The sequence below is a fragment of the Artemia sp. Qi Xiang Cuo genome, chromosome 19 (genome assembly GCF_049724085.1).
Source record: "Artemia sp. Qi Xiang Cuo chromosome 19, ASM4972408v1, whole genome shotgun sequence".
In the NCBI taxonomy this organism is placed as follows: domain Eukaryota; kingdom Metazoa; phylum Arthropoda; class Branchiopoda; order Anostraca; family Artemiidae; genus Artemia; species Artemia sp. Qi Xiang Cuo.
This window is the reverse complement of record NC_142812.1, coordinates 26832289-26859604: the sequence shown is the minus strand read 5'-3', so window position 1 is coordinate 26859604 and position 27316 is coordinate 26832289. Positions and strand designations below refer to the sequence as shown.

General features: G+C 33.8%; 1 protein-coding gene across 1 annotated transcript in view; it reads left to right on the top strand.

Moving 5' to 3' along the window:
• The window catches only part of LOC148940675 (late secretory pathway protein AVL9 homolog), a 90447-nt gene extending 66744 nt beyond the window's left edge, over positions 1 to 23703 (top strand). The window contains exons 8-10 of the mRNA XM_089105037.1: positions 3432 to 3648; positions 14478 to 14649; positions 23541 to 23703. Coding sequence (XP_088961163.1) covers positions 3432 to 3648; positions 14478 to 14649; positions 23541 to 23703 — 552 coding nt within the window. The remainder of the gene's footprint in view (positions 1 to 3431; positions 3649 to 14477; positions 14650 to 23540) is intronic.
• Positions 23704 to 27316: the final 3613 nt, after the last annotated feature.

Sequence of the window (27316 nt, the reverse complement as noted above, 5' to 3'; positions counted from 1 at the left end):
AAAAATTATAATAAGTTTTTGAGTGTATCATAATGAGCGGATTAAAACGTGTGAGTGCATTTTATAACACTGGATCGTGGAGAAATCTAAAATCTTTGTATGGATGAACATGAAAGATCTATTAATCAACTTAATTAGAGCAAAATTTTAACCTTTGCCAAAAGAGAGCAGAGCTTGATCTGTCAGCTTAATACATAAATAATTGGAAAGCAATGCCAAGTAACGCACGATAAAAAAAATTATAATAATAAAATATAAGAAGAACAGGATTGAAAAAACCGAGGAGGCTAACTCAGTATGAATGTCACATGTAAACCCATTTAGAGTAAGAATTTGCCTCCCCCCTTGAGCACGCCCCTGTGTCCAAATACATAGTTACTTGATTTTGCAAATCCTCGAGGGTAAATTGTATTTGTTGTATTCTATTTTTATACTATTAGTCAAATGTTAGCTTATTATAAAGGTTGCACTAGTTTTTCGTCTCAAACTTTAGAGAAATAAAATTTATGAGGCAAATCAGGAATTATGAGGCAAATCCTACGGATAAAACTGCAAATAATAGTGACTAAGTAAATACGGTAAGTATAAGATATCTTGGCAATATTTTTTTGGGAGTTTTCATCATATCAGAATTTAGAAGATTTTAGAAGAATAAAAGCATTTAAAGTAGTTAACGAAATGAAAGTCATTCATTGTGCAGTTTTCATGTACCACTTAACTTTCATGGCCACTGATTTTTTCGCTGTCATTACCCACCATTCCTAATTAAAACATTATTAGTTTTTACAATCTGTCGCAGGTCGTTTGAGGTTTGTTTTGTTTTTTAACGCTATAAAATCTGTATTTTCTTTAAGTCAAAAAGGAAGAGGAAGCAATTTAGGATGAGGGGGGGGGGGGGGTCGCAAAAACAGTAATGCTCAGTTTAAGGGTCCAATCCCATGATTTCCCCTTGGGCAAAATAATCTCTCGGACTAATCTTGGAAGAAGAAAAACTGCCGGAATCGAATAATTTGACAAATTGTGTTCTCAGCATGCTGTTTTATCTTGAAAAGGCACAAAATCTTTTGAAACTGTACTTCTACGGTCTCATATTTTTATTTCATAGGGCCTGATCTGCCCTGCTTACGAAAACAACCAAAAACTGAAATTTTCTTATTCGACTTTAAAGATAAAACCATTTAATATCTCCGACCATGGACAATTACGACAACTAATCAGAAGATCTTATCTTCAACATTATATATATATATATATATATATATATATATATATATATATATATATATATATACTTGGATAGATATATATATATATATATATATATATATATATATATATATATATATATATATATATATATATATATATATATATATATATATATATATATATATATATATATATATATACACACAATATATATATATATATATATATATATATATATATATATATATATATATATATATATATATATATATATATATATATATTATGTAATACCGGGAGCTCGGCACGCAGCAGACTTCTATATATTGATTCTCACCATCGTGTGTCTTATGAACACTCACCATTTGAGCCTTTTGTTGAAACAATGGCCTTCAAATGAATCTTCAATTAGAAGTTTGGCCGTTTTGGAAGTACATTTTTTTTTTATTGGACCTTTACCTTTGGGCTCGGTTTGTCTTTTGTCGTTATGAAAGAAATATCGCCGAACCTTTGTTTCTTTTAATTGTTCAAGTGGTGGGACAAAAACTTCTTTTTCTTCTAACGATTTATCTGGTACAAGTTTTTGATTCTACAAGGTATGGAAGAAATTGACGACCACTTTTGTTTCTTTTAATTGTACAGGTGGTGGGACAAAAACTTCTTCTTTTGCCTTGGCTTGTCTTTCGTCATTATAAAAGACATATCGCCAACCTTTGTTTTCTTTAATTGTTCGGGTGGTGGGGAAAAACTTCTTTTTCTTCTAACGAATTACCATGTCCATATTTTTGATTTTCAAAGGTTTGGTAGGTATTGATGAACTGTTCCATATCAAAATCAAAAACCCATATATCATTACTAACTTATTCAATTTATTTGCTTCCTTCCACATCGTCTTATCTTTCGTCATTACCAAATACATATCGCCGAACCTAAGTTTTTTTTTCTTTACAAAGGTATGATAGGCATTGATGACCTTATGCATGTTAAAATCCCAAACCCAATTATGATTGCTATCATTTTCAATTTTGACATGTTTTGATTCTCGCTGTTCGGGTTAATTTTCATTGACTTGCTGCTCTTGATTTTTATTTTTGACTCCCTCAGTTGTTTGGTGTCGTATGTCTTCTAACCGCGTGTGTTTTTGAACTTCATTTTCATTTTTAACACGTTCTAATTGTCGTTTTTACATATCTTCTAACCGCCCGTGTCTTTGCTCTTCATTTTCATTTTTGATACGTTTTTGGATTTTGATTACTTCAGACAATCTAGCAATGACCTTTGCTTCAGCTGTCCGTATTGGTGTTGTCGCAATTGATGGTCCGGGTTGTCAAATTTCACATCTTATCACGTTTGATATTTCAGGTGTTGGTTCCAAAGAATCATCATTTATAGTAAGGCAATATATATATATATATATATATGTATGTTTGTATATATTTATATATATGATACAAAACAAGTACAATATAAATACGAGCAGGGTTAAACAAAACCTTTCTATTTATAGGTCGCTAAAGTAAAATAAAAGCTACCCTTTGAAACTTAACCCCTTGTTCCATTTCTAAAAAAAATCTGGTTCTTCCTTAGGTAGCTTTCTTTCTTAGTAAATCTATGGTTTTGTTCTCTGTGGCTTTGACTATATGTTATTCTTAAAGTACCAAGAACATCAAAATGATAACATTCATTCCCCTTGGTCCCATCTTACCCATTTTAGGTCTATTCATACCTGAAAACAGGGATTTTCTAAGATGTTTCTATAGGTTGTTTCAAAGTTATGACGGTGTTAGGGCAGTATTACATTTTCGTCAGCGTTGCACATAAAAAAAAATAGGAGGAACAAATTAGCTAAATTTGACAACGCGTTTTGTTCATCAAAATTCCAACATTAACAATTTGGTCAATCACAAAGGCAAATACACCTTTAAATGAAAGCTACGCGCAGTAAAGCCACAGGCAGTTCTCAAGCAGTTTGGTGCTCTGGGTTTTTGTTCTTTTTTGCGGATTTTTAATTCAAGTTTCTTTCTTATTTGAAAACTGAATTCCTAATTTTTCCTAAGTTAGTAACATATATCTGGTTGTTTAAGCTTACGTTTTACCAATTTTAACAGTCAGATTTCATTTTCACTGTCCTTAGTACTTTAATTCTATTGTAGAAATGGCGTTGCTTAAACTAGTATTTCACAACTGATTTTTTTTAAGCTAATTCCTTTATTATCCTTCAGTTTGCGTCTCATCGACTAACTATTTCCGACGCAGAGTTGCGGAAGCAGTTAAGGCTTACTACTGAAGATCTACGGTTTCTTGACAATTTAGTTAGAGTAAACTCTTCTGAAAAACAAGATTATATTGATGCAGTTGGTTGGGAAGGGGTTGAAGAATGGATGCGATCTCAGTTCAGAAATTATATAATCCAACTTCTCCGAGCGACTCAACTTGCAGGTAACTTGCCATGTTCCTTTTTCTTTCGTTTTTTCTTGTTTTTCTTTTAAATTGTTTGTTTTACAACTCGTTGAAATGTAAGACTGAAAATAAACCAGGTATGCTATATCACAACAAAGACACACAGATCATCAGTTTGCTAAGATTTTTCCTGTACAAGCAATCCAAGACCTATTACCTCCAGCTCACTGTATGCTCATGTCGAAAAATATTGTACAGCACTCAGGAGTAAACCAGTAGAATTGCAGGTTGGGATAGTAAAAAGGAGGTTAAACGATCCAAATGACCACCAAAATTAATAAAACCCTGAAAATAATCCATTGCTCAAAGTCTAATATAATGCTGAGTCGTTTACTGGGCTATAGTTTCGCAGGTGTGCCACTCTTGATAGTCATCCCACAACGCTGTTTACGGACAAATTCTTGTTAAAGGAACTCGCGAAGGCGAGTAGAGACCCAAAACCATCTCACAACACCAAGACACCTCTAGACGTCTATGCCAAGCCTATCATCGTCTGGAAATTTTGTCGAGATTGTATATCAAGCATTATGCTGAGCAAAAAATGTGTTTTTATCCCAATGTCTATGGCTTTAATAAGGAAAGCCTATATTCTAAGGTTCAATGATGATTGGTTACCAAAAGTTATGTTTTTTGTTCAATCCAGTCAGGGGCAAACAAAAAGCTGCACGTCCTCAAAGGACGTAGAAATGGATCATAAGAAACCATTTGAGTGGCTTTGATCGCATTCGTCCTATTACCCTCACCTCAATTTTTTCAAAATTGTATGAAAGTTTTCTTCAGACTGGCTTAAGATGAAAGTCCTCCCACTCATTGATCTTAGACAGTTTGGTAATCTCAAATCCATGTCAACGTCTCATTACCTGATGCATCTTGTTGACACCATGGTTAAATTACTTGAAAAACCTAACACTTGGCTTAATCTGGTTTCTATTGATTTTCAAAAAGCTTTTAATTTTATTAACCTAAATTTACTCATAGGTAAACTTATAAAGGAATTCTACATTGAAACTGTCCTTGTTAAGCCCGTTGCCTCTTTTCTCTCTAATAGATCTCAAGCAGTTAAATATCTAAATTGTTTCTCAGATCATCTCCCCATATTTAATGACATTCTAGGCCCTCTCCTTTTTCCTCTTATGATTAACAGCCTTTCAACCCTTTATGACAATAGGTGGAAATTTGTCGATGACTTGACAGTTTTAGAGATATGTCATAAAAACATGTTTAGCAACCTAATGGTCATACTCCAAGATATTGCCTGTAAGGCCTCGTCCCTTGACATGACAGATAACCCTTCTAAATCCGCAACACTCTTAGTAACTTTCCTTAAATCCTCTCCGCTTTTTCTTGCTTCTATTCCTCCTGAAACCTCTGTCACATCTCTTAAACTCCTTGGTGTTACAATTTCATCCAATTTGAAATGGGATGCCCATATAAATAATATCCTATGACAAGCAAACTCCTCGCTTTCCCTCCTTAAACTTTCAAATAAATTTAGTTGCCCCCAATCGCATTTACTACAAGTATACATTTCTTTTGTGCGTCCCATGTTAGAGTATTCTTGTCCTGTGTGGCACCCTGGCCTCTCAACTGAAGCAACATAAAAATTGAAAATGTCCAAAAGAGAGCTCTAAGAATTATTTTTAAAGAGGGCAAGATACCATATTTGCATTTGTTAAATATTTCAAAACTAGAGACCCTTGGGAGACGAAGAAATAATTTGTGCTTCTGTTATCCAAAAAATGCCATAGCAAACCCTTCGCCGCAAGTATTTTCCCCAAACGTCATTCCCCGTCCAGATTACGGCCGCCTCGAGCTGTTTTTGAGCCCATCCCTGTTTTGTCCCCCATTCGCTGCGTTACTTCGAGATACGAAAGAACTTTTGTCCCCTTTTTTACAGAAAAATGAATAAAATGTCCCAATTGTTTCTTTTTCCCCCTTTTTTTTGTCCCCCCTTCTTGATAAGTTTTTATTTTTAACTATTTTATTGACTTAATGTAGTTGGATTATTGATACTTTCTTAGTGTCCCTTTTAATTTATACGCATTTATGTCTCGGTCTTTTTTTGTGTATATTCGCTTATTCCCCCCTTCCTTTTTTTTATGTCCGTTCTAATTATTTTTCCGATTCGTATTTGTGTAAGTTTAGTTTGACCAGTTTTTATCTTTTTACTTTTTAATTGACTTTTTACAGTTTTAATTATTGACTGTTAAATGATTGTTCATAATGATTTTTGCCAGTTTTAGTGCAACCATTTATAATGTCGACTCCGAAGTCCGAATTCGGCCCTTTGTGGGCTTGTTATAGTGATCTTTTTGAAATAAATATCTTATCTTATAAAACGTCATGTCAGGAAGTAAATAGTGAAGCCCTGAGCAATTAAGGATGAGAGAGGAGTTTGAGCAGCTAATTTAGCATCATATGGCTTGGTTCTGGGATGAGTTTCCAGGATTAGTAATACTACTACTACTACTACTACTAACAACTCACTACAGCACTAAACCGCCTAAGACCAACATAGCTACACAGGGTCTTCCTTCATCCTAATATATTCAAAACCTCCCTCTATACACCCTCCCCAAGAAGTTCTTATTTTTCTTAAATCTTTCCTTACGACATCCTCCCACTCCATTCGGGGACGACCTGCTTTCGTTTGGCCCTTGACGGCTGGCCAACCAGGACGATCTTTGGCAGCCTGTCATCCTTCATCCGCAAAGAGGGCGTCCTAGGCATCTCAATCTTTCCCTCGTAGCCCTAGAAAGCTGGACGGAACCACAGCTTTTTGTGTAGCTAACTTCTTTCGTACTTACCGAGTGCCCATGCTTCAGAATCATAATTGACCACTGTCATCACTGTAGCTCCAATATTCTAATCTTAGTTCGCAGACTCGTCTCTCTATCCTTCCAAACTGTTTTCAACTATGAAAAAAAGTCCTGGGCCTTCGCTATTCTGCTTTTAACATCTTCTCCGCACCCATCGTCTTTACTAATAGTATTACCTTGGTAAGTGAAGCTGTCCATTTAATGGATCTTCTCGTTACCCAACATCGCCTCTTCACCTCCACTTATTCCTAGTCTTCGCGACTTTGTCTTCTTAAGATTAACTTTTAAACCTGTTCATGCACCATGAATTCGCAAAACATCTAAAAATTCGTTCATTTTGCTAACGTTTTACTCCTAGGATGCTTAAATCATCAGCATAATCTAGGTTTAGGAGAGATTTACTTCCCAAATTGATTCCGTGTTCTCCGATTGCCTTTGCCGTGCTCTTTAGGATAAAGCCGATCAAAATGATCCATGTAAATGGGGATAGAAACTGACCCTGCTTAACTACTGATTTAATACGAAAACAGGTACTAACCTCATTTCCTACCTTAACCGCAGCAATGTTAGTGCTCTCAACATTTTGTTTTTTCTTAAAAAGGCACAAAATCTTTTGAAACTATACTTCTACGGTCTCATATTTTTATTTTATTTTATTTTATCATATTTTTATTTTATAGAAATTTTCTTAAATGACTTTAAAGATAAAACCATTTAATATCTCCGACCATTGCCAATTACGACAAATAATCAGAAGATCCTATCTTCAACATTATATATATATATATATATATATATATATATATATATATATATATATATATATATATATATATATATATATATATATATATATATATATATATATATATATATATATATATATATATATATATATATATATATATATATATATATATATATATATATATATATATATATATATATACTATATATATATATATATATATATATATATATATATATATATATATATATATATATATATATATACATCTATATCTATCTATCTATCTATATATATATATATATATATATATATATATAGTACAAGGAGATCGGCACGCAGCAGGCTTCTATATGTAGATTCTCACTGTTGCTTGTCTTCTAGACGCAGACAATTTGAACCTTTTCTTGATGTCATGACGTCCAAATGGACCTTAAATTAGAAGTGGCGCCTTTGTACCTCATTTCCTACTTTAACCGCAGCAATGTTATTCTTGTACATCGCACTAATCACTTTAATGCAACATTATCTGATATATCATACTAGGATAGGACCTTCGCTAAAGCTTTTCTGAATCAAGTGCTTGCTCATAATCTATAAAACTAATAACTAAAGCTGTTTTTATTATTAATATAATATTGAAATTTTGGTCAACGCATCCTCTCCCCTTCCTAAAACCACACCTTTCCTCTCTTCAAACTTTCTCTATAGCACCTCCAAGTCTAAAAAGTATCATCATACTGAGTAATTTTCTTCCTACGGAAACCAAGCTACTGCCTTTATAATTATCAAAGTCTCTCTTATCACCTTTCTTATGAAGGGGTTTAATTAGAGTTTTTTTTTTAAATTGTTATGTACTTCCCATTTTTCAAAAAACCAATATTCATAATTTTCAGTAACTTATCTCTAACCTCACAACAACCATATTTAAAAAACTCATTTACCACACTATCAGCACTTGGGGCCTTATTCTTTTTTAATCCTTTTAGTACTGTCACTAATTCTTCCTCCCTAAATAAATCTTCCTTCACATCCGAAGTGTCACAAATTTTTTCGCCATTTTCTATATCTTTTACTGTAACTCTGCTAGAGTTTTGTACATTCCCAAAACGTTCTGCCTATCTCTCTTTAACTTTTTCTTTATCACTGATTGTGGCCACGTTCCTATCTTTAACTGGGACAAGTCCAGATTGGATCTTCCCTCTCAATTTATGAATATGCCAGTATAATATTTTACTATTATGTCGTCCGGCTGCATCTTCCAGTTCTTCACCAATTTTATCCATGGTGTCAACTTCACACCTCCTTAATCGACATTTTAATGCCTTTACCACTTTTTTTTTACAATCTTCTTACTTCTATACGATCCATCACTCAAATAATTCTTGTACAAGGCCATCCTCCTCTCTATTAAACATAAAGTATTTTCACTAATATTCCTAGAACGATTTCTAAATTTCTTTCCTAAGACACCATTAGTGACTTCATCATCATTCGCACACTTTTCGAAGTTATTCCATTTGCCTTCTACATTGGCAAATTTTAAATTCTCCAGCTTGGTATTCAACTGTTCGTGGAAAGTTTCTCTCAAATTATCATCCCCAAGGCTACAAATGTCATAGCTTTCCGGAAGACAGTTACCCTTGCTAAATTTCAGCTTTAGATTAACCCTAAACACTACTGGATGGCGATCTTTACTTTTGATGCCAGTAACAGTATTTTTATACCGTATACTCTTGTATAATGTATCGATTCTAGCAGTCTTCGGTTTACAGTAACATAATCAATAACGTAAGCTGTCTTACGATCATATTCATTATTCATTATGAGCCCTTTTTCCTACCTATGCACCCCATCCTTCCTTCCTGAGTAAATAAATTCTATATCACCTAATTTCGTGTTTCCTACCTCTTGGATTTGAGTTTTTAAACCCCCTAAGAAGTATGAAGCCTATGAATTCATTAGTCAACATATTCGATACGATAGTTGTTTTTTAACGTTGTAATGTTCCAAGTTGCAATATTCATGTTCTTTGAATCTTTGAAATTATGATGGCCTTGGGAAAAGCAATGGTCTCAGAACCAGTGCAGGATGGGCTCTAGCACATTTTCTCAAGTTTGCATGAAGCGCTTAAGCCGGCTTAGAACCGGACAGCAAGAAGTCTCTGGGCGCTCCAGTTGAATTGAGGCTTTGTGCAATCCTTGGCCATCTTGGTCACAACAGGGTTTTCCACATTTGATGATGCTCTTCTATTAACAAGGGTCGAAATCCTGCACAGAAAATCTCAAGCCTATTACTTCCGACTCGCTGTGTATTTATGCCTACAAATATCATTTTACTACGGGATGGCAACCATAGGAAAAGATTTACATCCCAAAAAGTCTACCAAAATAGACCAAACCCAGAAGAATTATCCATCAATCAGAATCAAGTGAAAATGCTGTGTTGTTGACTAGGCCACAATTTCCTGGATGGGCGCCAATCCTTAAGGTCACCCTGCAGCACTTTTAGTAGTCACAGTTATGTTTAGGAAAACTCGTGAAAGGTTCACCCTGGTGCCGCTATGAGGCCACGCAAGCAGGATATTCCTGTCGGGGATAGGGATGGGGAATGGAACTTATGACGGAGTGGAGACCCAAACCATCTCGCAGCACCGGAACAGCTCCAACATTTTACGCCGGGCCTATCCTTGTCAGGGCATTCATCACGCACATGCAGTAAGTTGGTGACAATTTTCTTGCGGCGCGTGGGATTCAACCGAGAAGTCTTTAATCAATAGCCTCGATCTCATTCGCTACGATGTCATAAGGCTATTCAACAAGATTATATAGTAATAGCGTTCTCAAAATCAATTTCCACTGTAACCTTTGCCGAAGTTGGTGGTTGCTAGTAACTATCTGTGCTGCCTTACTTGGTGTCAAAAATATGGATTTCCATATTTTTTATTTTAAAGTGTTGGTATATTTAAAGTTTCGTAAATTTTTTCTACCTTATTATGTATTCGAAAGCCAAATGTCACTTAGAAATGTCATGCAAGTTCTAACAAGATAGACGTATCTAAATAAATCGTCACAGTGGTGGTTTTTGTGTAACAGACTTATCTCTATATATTTTATGGCGCAGTAAGAATTTTTGCTCTTTTAAATTGATGTATTTCTTGTAATGCATTCTCCGTTAATTTATTCATGCGAGCCAAAGCAAAACCGCTATCAAACAACAAGCTGTACGAAAAACATACATGAAGGATGACAAATTGCCAAAGTGGAAAGCAGATCGTCCCGAATGGGATGGGAATAGGTTGTAAGGAAGTATATAAAGGAATTCGGACTTTCTTGCAGGGGGTAAAGAGTGAAGCATTGGGAACAGATTGGGGTGGGAGAGGAGCGTGCGTAGCTATGTTGGCTTTAGGTCGCTGAGTGCTGCAGTGAAAAGAAATTGAAAAATCAGAGTAAATTGAAGTCGAAGTTAGTTGAAGTCGCTTAAAGAGTGATGTGATTTTTTGTGTAAACTCTAAATTTGTAAATGGTTTTTCGCTATTAGTCTTCTTCGATGGTTTTTAGACGTTACGGATTGATGCGCAGCGTATTATTGGCCTTATTATTGTTATTACCGAAATGTAAAGTAAGTGCTAAACGCTTGTTACAAACCTACTGAAGAAATATCAAAAATCTGAATATTAAATTAGAAAACGCAATGCAATTTTTTTTAAATAAATCAAACGCTATGTTCCTTCTTATAAATTGAAGTATATTCTCTTACAAGTTTAAAATTATCTAGTGGAAAAAATATTACAACTGATATTTAGGATTGTCGTATTAGAAAAGCGATCCTATTTTCTAATATTTAGAGATTTATAGCAATCAACACATGAAACACTGAGAGAATTATTTCGCCGGAGAATAGAAGTATTTTGTTAAATTAAACCTTTAACCCTATGATTAAGAAACAAATAATTAAGTAGATTTTTCGTCACGATATCTGTTGCTAATATAGATGTTACCGTGAATGTTCGAAATTCGTGAATGACGACATTCACCGGTGAATGTCTGAAATACCTTTTTTTCCCTTTGGATTTAGTCGGTGTTGCCAATCAAGTTTTTCAGTTTAATGCAAGGTTTGATGATGAAAGGTTAGGTTAGGTTAGGTTAAGTTAGGTTTTTAAGCCATTTCTGATATTTATAACCAAGTTTAACCTTATCTAATTTTAATTAACATAACCTAACTTTAACTTTAACCATCATAGCTTGCCTAAGACTGAAAAAGCTAACTCGCAATGCTAATTGAATCCAAGCAGAGAAAAAGGAATTTCGGACATTTTACCGGTGAATGTCGACATTAACCAGATTTGGGACATTCCCGGTAAAATAGACACTAAAACAAATAATGAAAGAGAGAGGGAGGCTAAAAGTTAAAAAGATAGAAACACACTAAAACATATTTCAAAACTCTTTAATTAATAGTAAATAAAAAAGAAACGGGAAGTCAAGAACTGTTCTTAAATTTGATATTCAAATGGTTTTTTTTCTCTAAAACCTTTCACTTTATCCAGGTATGGATACAATCAAGGAGCTGCATACCCAGAAAAAAATCGTATGTAAGAATAATATATGACTCTCAACTTGGCAACGGAAATAAAAAGAAAGGAATAAAAGAAGAGTGTTAAAAACTTAACATTTGCTAAAAACAAAAAAAAAGAACAAATAAAAGATTTTTTGTACAATAGTATAGTCCCAGAGAAATATTAGTATGTTGAGATGCCTAGGCCATGTTCGACGGAGGAAGGATGGCAGATTGTCTAAAATGAAAAACTGTGCTTCTGCTTCTTCTTGGCCATGCTTCTGGGCCAAACGAAAAGCTGGTCGTCTCCAAGTGGGATGGGAAGTGGTCATAAAGAATGATTTAATGGAAAATGGAGTTCATGGGTTGTAAAAATTTACTTCCAAGGGAGAGGGAAAAAAGTGATGCTTTGAATAAATTGGGATGGAGGAGGAGCGTGCACAGTTGTGTTGGCCTCAGTTCGCATGGTGTTGCATGAGTTGTTAGTAGTCTGTGTGTAGTCTAACATTAATTTTTATGATTATACAAACAATAAACGAAGGTTGAAGAGATATGCGCTGTCAAGATCTTATGATAGGAAAATATATGAAAATCTTAATAAAGAAGACAAGTATAAAGAACGAAAAATCAAAGGCTCTTTTTAGAATGGGATAATCAAATAAAATATTAGTGTGATGGAATTATAGAAGTTATCCCAGTTGAAAAAACGATTCTTTGTTCGTTCAAAAGTTAGTTTTTCTAAAGTTAGTTTCTAAAGTTCTAAAGTTTCTAAAGTTAGTTTTTCGCTTGCTCTCTACCTGCTTTAAACCTTAAAATTTTTGTGTAGACGAGCTTATCTTTTAAATCATCCACCGTTCTAAACCATAGGATTTTAAATCATACGAAGGTTTCAGTTGAAGCTTACAATTGATGCAGACCTTCCACTCAGTGGAATATAACTCAGTTTTCCACTTTAATGTCAACTTTAAAGCTACAGGATACCCTCTTTTAGTCTTAAAAACCATAAAAAATATACTTTTAAAAGGAAGATAGATGTAAAACTTCACAAAGAATTGCTTTATTCGTACTAAGGTTGTATGGATTTACTGCAAGTTAAATTACGATCATAGAAAGTTTTTAACAAAAGGTAATCCTACGTATTAAGGTAAATATTTTCGCTTATAGCTTTTCTGGAATGTTTAGTTCTGCTATTTCCGGAGTGATACTCCAACAATTGTCAGCCATTATATTTACATCTTATCTGCCAATTTATTGTTCAACCCTTCGAAATTTGATGAATTGAATTAACGCTAAGGAATCGTAGTACCCTCTCATTTATTGTTTCATTGTTTTCCTGAGTTTTAAACTCCCTAATAAGTCGTCCAGAAATCATGTTTTCTAATCCTCTTACTTTTCCTTGAAGCTATCTAAAGCTACATGAAAATAACTCATCAGTAATCTTCATAATTGCCTCTTATTTACATAATAATCTGTTTTAAAAACAAACTTTGATTTCAACTTTTGTTTTATGTGGTAAAATAGGATTTAGCATGTTTAAGTATCCAAAACTGTCAGTATTGCTATTGGGGTCCCGAAAGACTGTTGAAAAAAGATAATTTTCGTTCTTAATGTTGCACTATAAGCTTTTAAAGTCTAATAAACTCTTGCGTGCCTCCATGAGAATAAACTGAAACAAATTCTTCTAAATATTTTTTGAGTAGCATCAGGTCGATTTCATTAAATAAGTTTGCTAAGAATATTTTAGTAGCTTATGGAAAACTTTTAGCAAAAATAATAGATCTAAGTTGGAAGTAGTCTTAAAATTAGTCAAAGTATAATCGCTGCCAAGAAATTCTCAATCTTGACGGGTGTAATTATCCAATACAGTCGCAGAGGCAATTTTGGAATTTTATTGTCAGTTAGAATCGTTGGGTAAAATTTAAATTTGTAGCGGAAATGATTAGAAAAGCTTGATACAGTTTCAATCTTGTTCAGATTATCATAAAGCCCTAGAAATTCTAAGTTTTTATAAAATTAATTATCCAATAAATTTACCGTTTTATTCGTGTAATTTGGGGTAAAGGGGAGGCTGAAATAAGACAGAATCATAACGTGTATGAAGCTCGCACATTAATTAGGAAGTTTCAGTTTAACTCACTTAAATTGACCAACTAACTAGCGTCTGTCGTAAGGATTTAATAGTTTTGTTCAAAAAACGAAACTATCTTTGCTCATCTGAATCGCCCCCTCCTCCCCCTGTGTGACTTCTTACATACATACATAAAATAGCATAAACAGAAACTTGCAAGCACTCTGCAAGAACTTGCCCAATGAGTTAAGAAGAAGGAAATTCTTCAGAATTCCTTAAGATACTAACTTTACTTTGTTTGTTTGCACAGTTAAGAAGAAAATGATAGAAGAGGTCTTTGACTGATATTTAACATTTTTCAATACGAACTGTGTGAAGATTAGATTTGACGAAGTAATGATATGGTTCACCAAATTTAAGTTTAAAGGTTAACTAACTTTAGTTTTTATTTTCAGTAAAAGTGTATTTTCTTCTTTAAAAGGCAAAACAGTTTTTAGCTTATTGTTCAGTTTTTTTGTATTCTTTTTTTAAATCTATGTATTTCATTTGCAAACTAATTTTCTTATAATAAGGCTTATTTTACTTCATACCGTATTATATTGCTTCGTTACTCTAGAAAGCGCACGAGAACTTGAATGCTTCAATCTGCATTTCATACAAGCCTTCAAGAAAACGAAGATTTATTCACGGTGGATGGAAAATTCTCGGCTTGATATTCTGAAGGTTCAGCCACTTCACCCTGGTTGTGGTCAGATGTCCGTGTCAGACGTGAAACTACGGCTATCACAGTAAGTCACAAGCTCTTCTTAATATGTTTCAGCTGTTCTTTTTTGCATGCGCAGGGGAAACAGGGGGATAGGATGTTTTTCATGTCAAGGAGCGTCTGATGAAAAATAACTATGAATTAATGGAAAATCCGCACAAACAGGTCTTCAGTTTGGCTCTCAGGCCATGTCCCTTCTTTTTCTTGAAGATTTTTTTTACCCTCAGCCTATATAAATATGTGTACATCTGAAGGTGAAGGGTCTGCACTTTTGTTTGGATTAATGGCTTGTTTTGTATCCCTTGTGGAATCTATCCATTTTTTTTTTTTTTTTTTTTTTTTTTTTTTTTTTTTTTTTTTTATATATATAGTGGATAAAGTCTGTCCTCCGGAACCGGGTTGGATCTCTATGTAGCTCAATGTAAAATTGGTGCAGCAGTTTTCTAATTTGGGTACCCAATAAATTAAAAGGTATCTAAAACTGGGTATGCTAATCGCTAATTTTATTGCCCAGTAAAATAAATAAAATAATTTAGATAGAGGAAAAGTGCATCTGACGGATATCAATGGAATTACTAATTGCAAAACCGTTTTAATAGGAAAACCTGTCTATAATATATGTCGAAAACTAGGAAATATATGTTCTTCTACGTAGCAACTCTACCCCCCCCCCTCGCCCCCTGTCCCTAAAGAGCCAGGAATGTGAAGCCATAAGAATAAAATATTTATGTGTACTACAAAGTATTTGTGGTTGTTCTAACCGAGGCAAAATGTAGGTAACATTTCGCCCCACTCCTCGAAATCCAAATTACCAAAAAAACTGATATCAAGTTTATTGCGTATTCCCTATTGCACCGGAATTAGCAAGCTGCTATCCCGCCTTTAGGTAGTTTTGGGCCCCAAAATTAGTTAATTCCTACCCTGATTTTACATCCCAAAGAACACTGGACCGAGTACCGACGACCCAATTTTAATGAGAACCTATTCCTTATTTCGCTGCTGAAGCCGATTTCATTGCAATTTTATTTTATACATAATAAAGCGGTTGCTATTGAAATTTGGAGTATGGATGCTATTAAAAACATGTTACATTATGCTTTCGTATTCAAAATGTTTTTTTTTTTTCATTATTCTGTCTTATCGATTGTTGTCTTATCCATATAAGAGCATTTGAAGTACGGGGCAACTCAGCACTCGACTTGTGCTTTTTGAAACAGTTAAGGTAACATCTGAAGTAGTGTTTCATAAGAGCTGAGAAACCATCAAAATTATATCCCTTCCATAGCTTATAAAATTGAAATTTTTAAAGTCGGGGATAGAATATTGCAGAAAATCTCTTTCTCTGTCCAATTCCGAATATTCCAGTCTTCTGCATTGTGGATGTGCCGCGTGTAAAGCAATTAGTCAAACTTTTAGGAGAAGAAAAAAAAGCGAGTTTTGGCACAGTTGTTGTTGTTCGTAAATATAACTTAAATGAAGAAGAAAAATGTTAAGGTATTATTTATTGAAAAGTTAGACAGTTGATAACACATTTAATGCAGCGCGTGCACATATATTACAGATTTAAAAGCTAACGAAAAACTTAGAAGATGTATCTTTAGGTGATATTTTTTCTGAAGAGATATATTTTACCTTTTTCTGCGTGAGGGGGGTCATGTCATTTAGATGGCTTTAAAAAATGCACTTGAGGAAAATTTTATAATTTGCAGCACGTTAATGAACCGAGTTCCAATCTGTGCGTTGGCCGAGATATTATAGCAGTTTATTATGAACTCTGAAAACAATTGTATGCCTTTTTCACAGCAAGAATAAACAACACGTACTTAGCTTTAGTTCACTTCCGTAATAATTGAAAAAAGTCACACACCGGGCAAGCATCTACAATAGACTACAAAGACGCTTAGGTAAACCAAAAAAAGAAACAACTAGAAAATCAAACAAAGAAGACACGCCACACACTTCGATAAAAATCTGCACTAATCCTATTCTTAATTCAATAGCAGCACTGTTTGTTAGTAAATTTTCTCAAGCTGGATCAGTTTTGAATTACTGTATGTATGTATGTATGTATAAATTTATTGCCCATCATAAATGTAAAATACAACACTGATGGAGTATAAAGAAAAAAATGGAAAAAAAACAAATAAATTCAAACAAATACAAACAGAACCAAAACAGAGAAGAACAGACAAGAAGAAAAAAAATTACAAATAGGGGCAATTATATGTAAGAACAAACCTATTATCGAAGACGGGCAATTTCAGAGGTGCTTTCACCAATAATTACTGTGAAAGGGATTACTGTTTACCAGTGTAGTTTCTTGCATGTTTTCCATACTCCATGGCAAGGTGGGTGGTATATTTGGAGCGTATCTTTCAAAGGGGATTTGTCTCTGTGTCGGGTAGTTACAACCAAAGTTAAGAAATTCTATGTTGTCTATAAACTTTGGGAGCCTTACAGTTGAAAATAGCTTTATGGACCTAGTACACTTTAGCACTGAACGCCCTATACAGTGTAATGCTTCTATTGGGATTAGAGGTGGCCTTAGGAGTAATTTCTATACTACAACATTGATTTCATGCCCCTCCCCTGAAGGGGCTATTGAATCTAGGTAAAGGCTTCAACTTTAGATTCAGTATTTTTGAAAGCCTAAAAATAAACGCTCACCTTGCTGTGATAGTAAGATAGTGCATGTTTTGTGGCTACTGAAGTATTCTCTCTACTAATTTACAGTTTTAGGCACTGTTTTTCTTTTTTCTTTAACCCCTTTATTTAGATTTTTAGTTCATTTGCAGATGAAAGCTGTTTGGAAAAAAAATTCCTGGGATTGTTAAACCGAATAAATTGTCATGAAAATCCGGAAGAGCGAGACGTGTTCCTATCATTTTTTTCCCTGAGTTATCATACCGAACATATTGTTCGCAAAAAGTCAGGAGAGAAAATTTTCATTTAACTCGTAGCTTTGATTTATAGTACATTTGCTTTGTCTATGAATATCACACTCCGTTCAAGCTTTGAGAATCTATTTTTGTGTTAGCATCACTTGTTTCTACCACCTTTTTTTTTTGTTTGTAAAATTCGTATCAAGATAACCTCATTATTTTTAAGAAATACACACAGTCATCGTTTATGATGGTTTCAAAAGCCCCATCGCTTGCCCTTTTGTACTAAGATGAAACATTAAGACGATTATTGTTGTTATTTCGTTTTCTTGAATTTTGTACGCAGAATAAAAATTTTTTATTTAGCGGTTTTCAGAGCAAAACAAGATAATCGCCCATAGATCCTTAATTCTGCCACTATATATTGAAAGCGGTAATAAAAGAAAGTCGCGTGGCAATCCAATTCTAACTTGTTTTATTCCTTCGTGTATCTTTAACAGTTTTGGGGGAAAGAACCTGTTGAAAGAGTCTCAACATTATCACAGCATGACCAAAACATTCCCAGCTTTTCATGAAATATGCTATTTTCTGGTGGTAGATTCACAATGTGGAAAAATAGCTAGGAAAAGAAGTCTCTCCTGGGAAACGGTTGCTAAATCTAAATAAAATCAAATTTGTAAACAAGAAAGGCTTTTGCGGAAAGAATTGAGACGTTTAAGGTATTTTTTTTGCCGCCGCTAAAATTATAAACAAATGTTTTAAAAAATAATTATCAGTGCGCTCATTCTTAGATACAAAAGTGTAAAACAGGATCATAAGTGTCGAGTCAAGTGTGGCCAAACTTGATAAGTCCCGCCGGTAGAGGCTTGACCCTACTCTTATTTATTGAAAGAAGAAATAAAAGCAAGTTGCCTCACATTATTTTTTGTTTATCTTTTGTAGTTATGGGGAAAACATCCTGTTTGAATTTTCTATTTTATTACTGAGTCTAATATGTTTAAACTTAGATTAAATCCAAGTACGTTATTAAGGATTCAAACGCAAACACTGACATTGTCTAGATCATATTTTAAGGGCTGATACAACTATAAAAAAATATTTGAAAAGAAAGTAAAATAATAGTGCTGTCATTCTTAGTTAAATATGTATAGAACCGGCTCAAACTTTGGTTTGAAATCTTCTTGCTTGACTTGTCTGGTGAAGAATATGATTTCTCTTTGACAATAGATCCTGAACCCTACTGTTATTTATCGAAAACAGAAATAAAAGAAAGTCGTATCGCATTATTCGTTCAAAGTATCTTTTGGAGTTATGGAGAAAAGGAACTCTGGAAACAATCTTAAGTTTATCACAGTATGACCAAAATATTCTCAGCTGCTCACAAAATCAATTATTTCTACTAGTAAATTCATTACTTGGAAAAATAGCTCTGAAAAACAAGTCTTTGTGGTAAACGATCGCTAAACCTCAACAAAACCATGTAAACGGGGAAGACTTTAACGAAATGATGCATAATAACGAGGATTTAATCGTAAATAGTAATGCAAAAAAAATTAACATCTCTAGCGCTGATAAAACTACAAATATACTTTAAAAGAAGTAAAATGCCGGTGTAACAACCCTTAAGTGTAAAATAGATTTAAATTTTACGTTTTAAACGTTTTGGCTTAACGTATTTGGCGAGGGCTTTGAAAAGTCTCTTAGTCTCTATTTTTTTACCTACCTTTTTTTTGTCGTGCCCCTGTAAATCCGTAGGCTTGTTAATTTGAAGCTGAAAGAAAACCAGTGTTTTCATATGCTACTACTACTCACAAAATATTGCAGCACTAGATTGTATTTAAACTTTCCACTTTACAACTTTATTCTTTACTCGCTCCAGGCAAATTAAATATTTTACGTAAAAGTCACTTAACCATCTTCACCTTTCTTAAATTATATCTAAAAAAGTTTCCCAAACCAGTTATGACAATTTTTTTTAGAGATTTCCCCTGGAAGATATTTCCTAGACTGACGCTTCAGAACCATAACAAGTTAGGCTCAAAACCTAAGGAAAGGGAAATATCATATGTGCTCGAGCCCCTTGTTGGTGCCTGTTCATAACATTATTTCTTAAAAACCGAATTCGAATGTGTTCATGTTTGGTATAAAGCCACGTATTATCTCAGTAAAGATATATTTCACAAAGTCATTTACCCATAGTATAATACAAGTAATCTTTCAACGCTCATACTCTGCCCTATTTGGCTGTTACACTAGTTGAGGCTCTTTTGGAATTGTATGAGTTATTACAAAACAAAATAACGTAGGTTAAAGTCATATGACTCGTGAGACTTTGATAAAACCATGCCCCCCGTGCCTTTACACTAGTCTGGGATCTTTAACTAATCAAGTGTGTTTATTCTTAATACGTTCAGTAGCCTAATTAGGGGAGTTTATGGTGTTAGACCACTTCCCCGCCCAAAATATGAGAAAAGGTGCTAAAGACTTTTTTTTTTTGACCATTTTCATGATTGAACGTCCCTGGCCTAGAGAAAAATTCTAGCTACATCCCCTCCAAATACTACTTTTTCTGGAAGGGGAAAGTTTCGTTACCAAAGTGATGTTTAAGCTACAAGTTTTTTGTCGCCACAAGAGAGAACAATGCCATTACAAATTACATTTGACTAATGCGTAATTGAGCATCATAAGTTTGACCTAACAAAACTCAGTATTTGTTAAAGTTTGTTACAAAAAAAGTTCAAAGAATTCAGATTTATTCTTACGTAAATGGCTTAGCATCTTATTTTTTATAAAAAAAAAAAAAATCGCACAAATATTTTTAAATGTTTAGAAAGCAATCACACGACACGTTGACAAGCTTTCGCAGAAGGTACGCCGCCCGATGATCGTAATTTACTCACGCTTCTTCATTATAGTCCCTTACTTAAAAAAGAAGAAAAGAAACAACCCAGTTGCTTTTAAAAAGTGCTGAAAATATAATTCATCTTTTTTTGTAATAGAATGGCTTACGAAAAATTACCTGTGTCCAAGTTAACTAAAAGTCCGTAGATGCAAAGGTAGATAGTTCAGCGCGCCATGGCTCTCTTAAGTTTATTTTCATGTGTAGGCTATAGTTTGAGTTATATCGGGTTGAGCCTGAATTTTTGAGTCATAGATTGATGCCTGTGTTAAATTTCGTATATTTTGCAAATTTATGTACTCACATTAACATATATAAATAATCTTTCTACTTTCATTCATTGCGTGACACCAGTAATCAAGAATATATCAACATGAGGGAAATGAAAGCAAAACTACAGAGTCTGAATATTTCTTGGTCAGTCTTGTAGGGTTGCGTTTTGCTTAGTTTAATGGTAAATTGCATTTTTGTAGAGTTTTTTCTAAAAATTTAGCTCCACCTGTGTTTTTGAAGGACGATTTTAGTGGGATGTAGTTTGCGTAGATCGGCTTTTATTGGATTAATAGGTAAACGGTATAGATTGAATTTGTGTAGCTTGAATGCTGAGGGGTTGAGTTTTGCTAGGTTGAATGTGTTCGGGCTGAGTTTGGACGCTTTAAATTTTGATGGATTTTGTGGGTTGAATTAAGTTGGATCTAAGTAGCATGCATTTATTTAGACTTCTCAAAAATATGCTTGCCACGAATTTCTTTATTACTCACTTTCGTTAAACTGATCCTCCTACTAGCCAGCAAGTTTCTGTGGTCCAGAAAAAGTAATGAAAGGCTGACATTTATATCCCTTATAGCTCTTTTTCCGAGAAGTTCTCTCTTTGGCACGTTTATTCATTGAAAAGTTTGTTTGGCCATTTATTTTTCTGGGAAAACATTTTTCAAATAAAGTTCATTTAGCCAACAGTTTTCCATTAGCTATCTGTAGAAGTGAGAAAATGTCCCATCTTCGTTGCTCAAAGAAAAAAAGAACTAATTTGGGAAAATGAAGATTTACCTCTTACTTTGTTTGATTTTATTACGATTTTAAAATATTCAAAATGGTTTTGTTAAGAGAATTCTTGTCGGAACTCATTTTCTCTGTCCTTTTCGACCTTTCCTTGGCTTGCCTTTCCACACTTGAGCAACAACCGTTGTCGTTATATATATTTCTAAAATTTAGCTCTGTCTGGTTACTAAAAGACTGTATTTCCAAACAATAACTACAGTTGATTGTCATAGTTTATTTTGACCCAAGGTAAGAAATTTAGTTACTATGTTTCAAAGAATGTTCCTTCTCGAGAACGATTTTGTGCCTTGGAGGACCTACGTCAAAGTAAGCTAGATTGCCATCCATGACCAGACCTTTTTGCATATAATTAGTTTATATGATTTGCTGATTGGAGCCCTGGTTCAAGAGAAAGTAAAAAAAAAAAATTCTAAAAATGCTCCATGACCAGGCACCTAGTACGTCGACAGGCTAATATGGGTGGTTCAGTAGCTGGGTCTTTTTTACAGGGACAGGTAGCAAGTGGGCCGGCTTCCAACCTGGAAAACTCACCTTTCCTTCTCCTCCCTCACCTTCCTTCCTTAGAACTAATTCTGTATTTATCTCAAGGTTCAATGAGAGTTAAGATGTTTTGCGTCAAAATACACCCTTTGGAGTTGATAACCCCTTTCTAACTACAACCTGATCAGAGGACCCTGCTGTAGAGGTTTCAAGCTCTCCTCGACAAAAGTTCTGAATCTTTTATTTTCCGCCAAAGAAAGATCACGAATATGTGTTGTTTGCTATTTGTTTTGTTTTTTGTTTCCCCCAGGGGAATCATATCGGGCCGAGAATCCCTAGAAAATCGTCAGAGGACTCATTCGAAAAAATTTTTTAAGTTTTAGTGTCCTTTTCAGTGACCAAACAGATTGGAGAGGAACTAGTTCCCTTTCCACGCCCCCTTTTTTCGCCAAATACGCCCGATTAAATAATGTTTGATTAAAATTTCTCTCAGATGCAAAATTGAGCATCCACAGAGAAAGTACAAAATGGGTATCTCGAAATGTCGATCATATGTCGTAAAAGGTGAAAAAGGGAACAGATATCAGCCTAATTTAATGAAATTTAACATGCCCTTTTCAGTGACAAAATTCAAAATTCCTACTACCTTGCGGTAGTAGGAATTGAACCCCGGCCCCATTGTGCCAAACAGAGCATCAATGAATTTAGCTACCACAGGTTTAAGCAAAATAACTGGGGTTCTGTTATCAGAAGACTTGTGGAGTTCATTTATATTTTTATGATATATATATATATATATATATATATATATATATATATATATATATATATATATATATATATATATATATATATATATATATATATATATATATATATATATATATATATATATAGTATATATATATATGTATATACATACATTTATTTGATAAATGTATGTATTGTAAAGTTATGTATGTATATGTATATATACATTTGGTGCCGGGAGACCGGACTTCACCCGGGTCCTGGAACTCGGCACGTGGCAGGCTTGTATATATTTGATTCTCTAATTACCCATTAGTATAATCCTCTCGTTATTCTGTATTTTTTAAGCAATGAGTTCTCAAATCCGTAATTTCAAATGAATTAAGAAATCCTTGCTTGAATTCAATTCTTTTCTCCTGTTAACGCATCAAAGTATCATCCATTATATAGGACTTTTTTACTCCTGGGATTCGTTGTGATTCTCACTGTTGCTTCGCTTTTAACTGCAGATCTCGCTTACGATTTGATGTGATCACGCCTGTCGCTTTCTTCTAACAACAGATATATATTGTCCCTCCTGTGTATCTTTGCACACCCTAAAATAACAGTTCTTCATTCTATTGGGAAAAACCAGGAATTTCAGTTTAATTAAACGATTCTGGTGATAATTTAGTTCCTCCTTCCTCCTGTTTGTTGTTTATATGCGCGTATATATATATATATATATATATATATATATATATATATATATATATATATATATATATATATATATATATATATATATATATATATATATATATATATGTGTAGGCCTACATCTAATGGAATAAATGATATTTTTAGTACCATATCCACTTCAGAAAGTGGACGAAAGCTCTCTTTTGCTGCTGTTACTACAGGAAAAGTTGTTGCACAAACAGGAAAAGCTGTGGGTAAGTCTGTTTTGTTTTATATCTTTTGTTTTATACGCAGTAGTAGCTATGTCAGATTTGTGTGCTTTATTTAGCCTATATTCTTAAATTTAGAATCTTTAAAGACATCTAGGAATTAAGCCCTTCAGTGTTTAATATAGATTATCAATATTAAATTTTCATACCACACGAATTTATTAAAGTTGATAGGTTAATCAGACTCACTGTTTTCTTAAATTGACGTAAGTTACGGACAAAGCAACCTTTCTTTAAAAAACGTCTTGAACCTGAATCTTTAGGTCCAACATCTTTAGGCAAAAATGTATTCCAAATAACTTTTAGAATAAAAATGAAACCTGATTTTGGATCAAAGTTATGTTCCATTCATATAAAAACGCTCCTTGATAATTTTTCCTAAATTGTCTAAAACACAGTTTCAATGGTTCAAATTCCATTCTCACATCAATGCTGGAGTTTTTGTGCAGTGTTTTATATTTGTTAATGCAAAACATCAAAAAAGTTGCATTTCTGAGTGCTCTGTATAAGTTTTTCTCATTTGAAATGGTTTTACTCCCATTCTCATTTTTCAAAATATATGTCTAAAGACGGTGCTTTAAACCAGTAATATTTTTTTTTTTGTTGACTTGAAAACTGCTCAGTTAGCAAGTAAAAACATCTAAGAGAAGAAATGAAAAAAAGGATATGCTATTTTATTGCCATCTGTAATAGAAATAACAGATAAGTAATTATTCATTATTAGTATTATTAACACTTAATTATTAATTGGAAATTCAATAATTAATTAATTAAAAAACTATGATTGTTACGTTATTTTTTACTTCAGGTCTCTTTATTTACAACACAAAAGAAAGGACATTAAAAATAAGGAATTAAGTGACGAAGCTTATTTAAACGTATTATTTTTATTTTTTTTAATCTCAATTTTCTTTTGAAAACCCTTGATAGATTTTTAACAAATGACGCTTGTCAGAACTTGAATTCGTTTCTTTTGTCCTTATCAATCAATTTGCAAAAAAAGGTTATTTAAGATAATGAAACATGCCTTGAAAGAAGGATAACTCGTATGCGCTGGAACAGGTATAGACGCATGTTTGTGACCTGGCTCCTAGGGTCTTTTTTACGATTATATCTGGAAGTTTTCCAGATATAACAGTTTGAAAATTTGAATATGCTCTTTTTAACTCGCTGATGTCGATGTGGAAAGTTTAAAATTAAGCATAACTTTAAAATCCTCGCAACGTAAAAATCAGGATTATCGATGCCACTCCTAGGAACAAAAATACCAGACCCTGTACTTTCGTTCAAACCCAAGTATGAACGAAAAAAAAAATATCTCCTTTGAAAAGGACATTGAGTTCCCTTTGGTGTGAGATTTTTCGACGAAAGTTTTGCCGTGGCTGAGCCAGGACAAAACCTAGATAAATATCTCGTAGATTGCTCGAATCTCTAAAACTCCAGTTTGTGAATTATTTGGATAACGTTTCTTGGCCAAATTATATCTACGTGTAAAACCTCTCAGAAATTCCAAACATCTGGTATAAATGGAAAATTGAAAGCTTCTGCTGTTATCATGTCTTCACCTCTCTTATCAGGGTACTAAGTGAATTCCTCTGAGATCTGTAATTCAGGGTTGCCACTCCGTAGGATTTTCCCCAGCATCTTGGGATTATAGTCCTGACCTTCGAATCTTGTCAAATACCTTAGATAAGTAGAAAATTCACATATTCCTTTCCTACCGACAGAAATTGACTGATTCTGTGTAATTTCTCAAAATTACATTACATGCAGCTATCAAAAGTTTAATGTTTAAAAAAAAGAAAAGAAAATCGCTTTGATCATGGAAAATGTGAAAAGCAAAAAAAAGAGAAAAAACAAAGAATCGGAACAGTTTTTTGGACATTGCTGAAGCATAAATTAAATATGCTAAAAGTAGAAAAGTGTTGGGGTTTTGAACCAATGGGGGTTTTTGCAAGTGAGCTTTGGGATATAGTTGAATTGAATTCTTAGCGGCAGCAGTGGTTGATAGCACAACATCAATTTTTATATAAAAAAAAGCTAGCAGAAACAAAGAAGTTAAAATTATTGCCATTCTACAATTAATAAATCTTCAAGCAACATGACCCAAAAATTAAAGATTAATTTAAATTGAAAAAAAAAATGTTACCAACAACATTTTGATAGTGTGTAAAATAACTCTTAAAAGCAAAAAATTATATGGACCCTCGGATTATATGGAGCTAGAAAATGTGAGTTATTGATTAACTGAACAGTATTTCATGATGTAAAACTTGACAAAAGACGATATTAACGTAAAAATTTTGGAATATCAAGAAAAACCGAAAAAGTATTGTTGGTATACATAAAGTCAAACATTAACGTGTGGGGTGGAAATGAGTGTACTCTAATGGGAAAAAGTAGGATTTAGGATTAATGTCAAGAAGAAAAGAAAACTTGTTTGGACTTAATAAAATTCTCGGACCCTCACTTCAATCTTAAATTTCGATTTGCACACTTGCTGTTCCATTTAAATTTGAAGATCAACTATAGAAAATTTTTAATTTTCTTGCTTTTAAAATAGCTGTAAATAGCTGTAGTGTGTAAAATAGCTCTTAAAAGCAAAACATTATATGGGTTATGAAAATGAAATCAGGCTTTTCAATTAAGTGTTCCGATTATAAATCGGAAATTCTTAGGGCACTAAAAAGGGTTAAGATAATATATACCGTTCTTGTGAAGTGCGATAAAATGCGAAGATGGCAGTAATCTCTCGACACAATCCTAAATAAAGTCAAAGGGCTGCAACTATGGGGGAATGGGTATGTGAAAAAAAAACGGTCCCTGATCTTTTCCCGAACATGAAAAGGGACGGAATGATAGATGAACGATGATCGCGGAAGAAGTTTGAGTTTTGAGTTTGAGTTTTGAGCGCACCCATTGTAAGGTTTTCCAAAAATATACTTGATACATTTTTACATCAAATTTTACATCAAGCTATTTTTTATTTTATTTTTTTTGCGAAAAAAGAAGCCAAATAGTAGGCTCGATGTAGTCTATACATTTTTTAGTTTGTTTTTTTTTTAGCTAAAAGTAAGGGCTAATATCTATAAAACGAAATCCCGGCGACGATTTTTCTTCCTTGCAAAAATGTCGATAACCTTTTCATGGCAGATGTCAACATCCCTATTGACTGCAAGGAGGGCTAAGCCACACAATCGTTCTTCTCCTGTTGCATTTCTCAGCCAGGTTTTGAGCCTTCTGAGCGTTGAGAAACTTCTTTCCGGAGTAGCAGTGCTAACAGGTAACGTCGCAAGAACAGCAAGAAGAAGAAAATCATTTGGAAACAAGGTAGTGTCGCATGCCTGAAGCGAAGACACAGCACAAGTAGGCCTCTCTGATACCGAAACAATCTCCCACTTGATGCGCCATAGCTCAATTTTTTGCTTCAGACAGTCTGGCTCGGGAAGAATATTGCCATACAATTCAACCAATGACTCCAGGTTTAATGCCTTCAGATCGACAGAAACAATTTTTGGCAGGAGAAAGGACGCTGAGATTTGACAGTAGTTTCTGGTGAAGCACAAATCGTTGTTTCAGCTCGGAAGTGAAGTGGTCCAGGAAAGGAATAAAGAGCGAGGTTCTATATTGATTGAGAAGGTCTGGGTCATCTGCTTGCATATTCCGGCTACC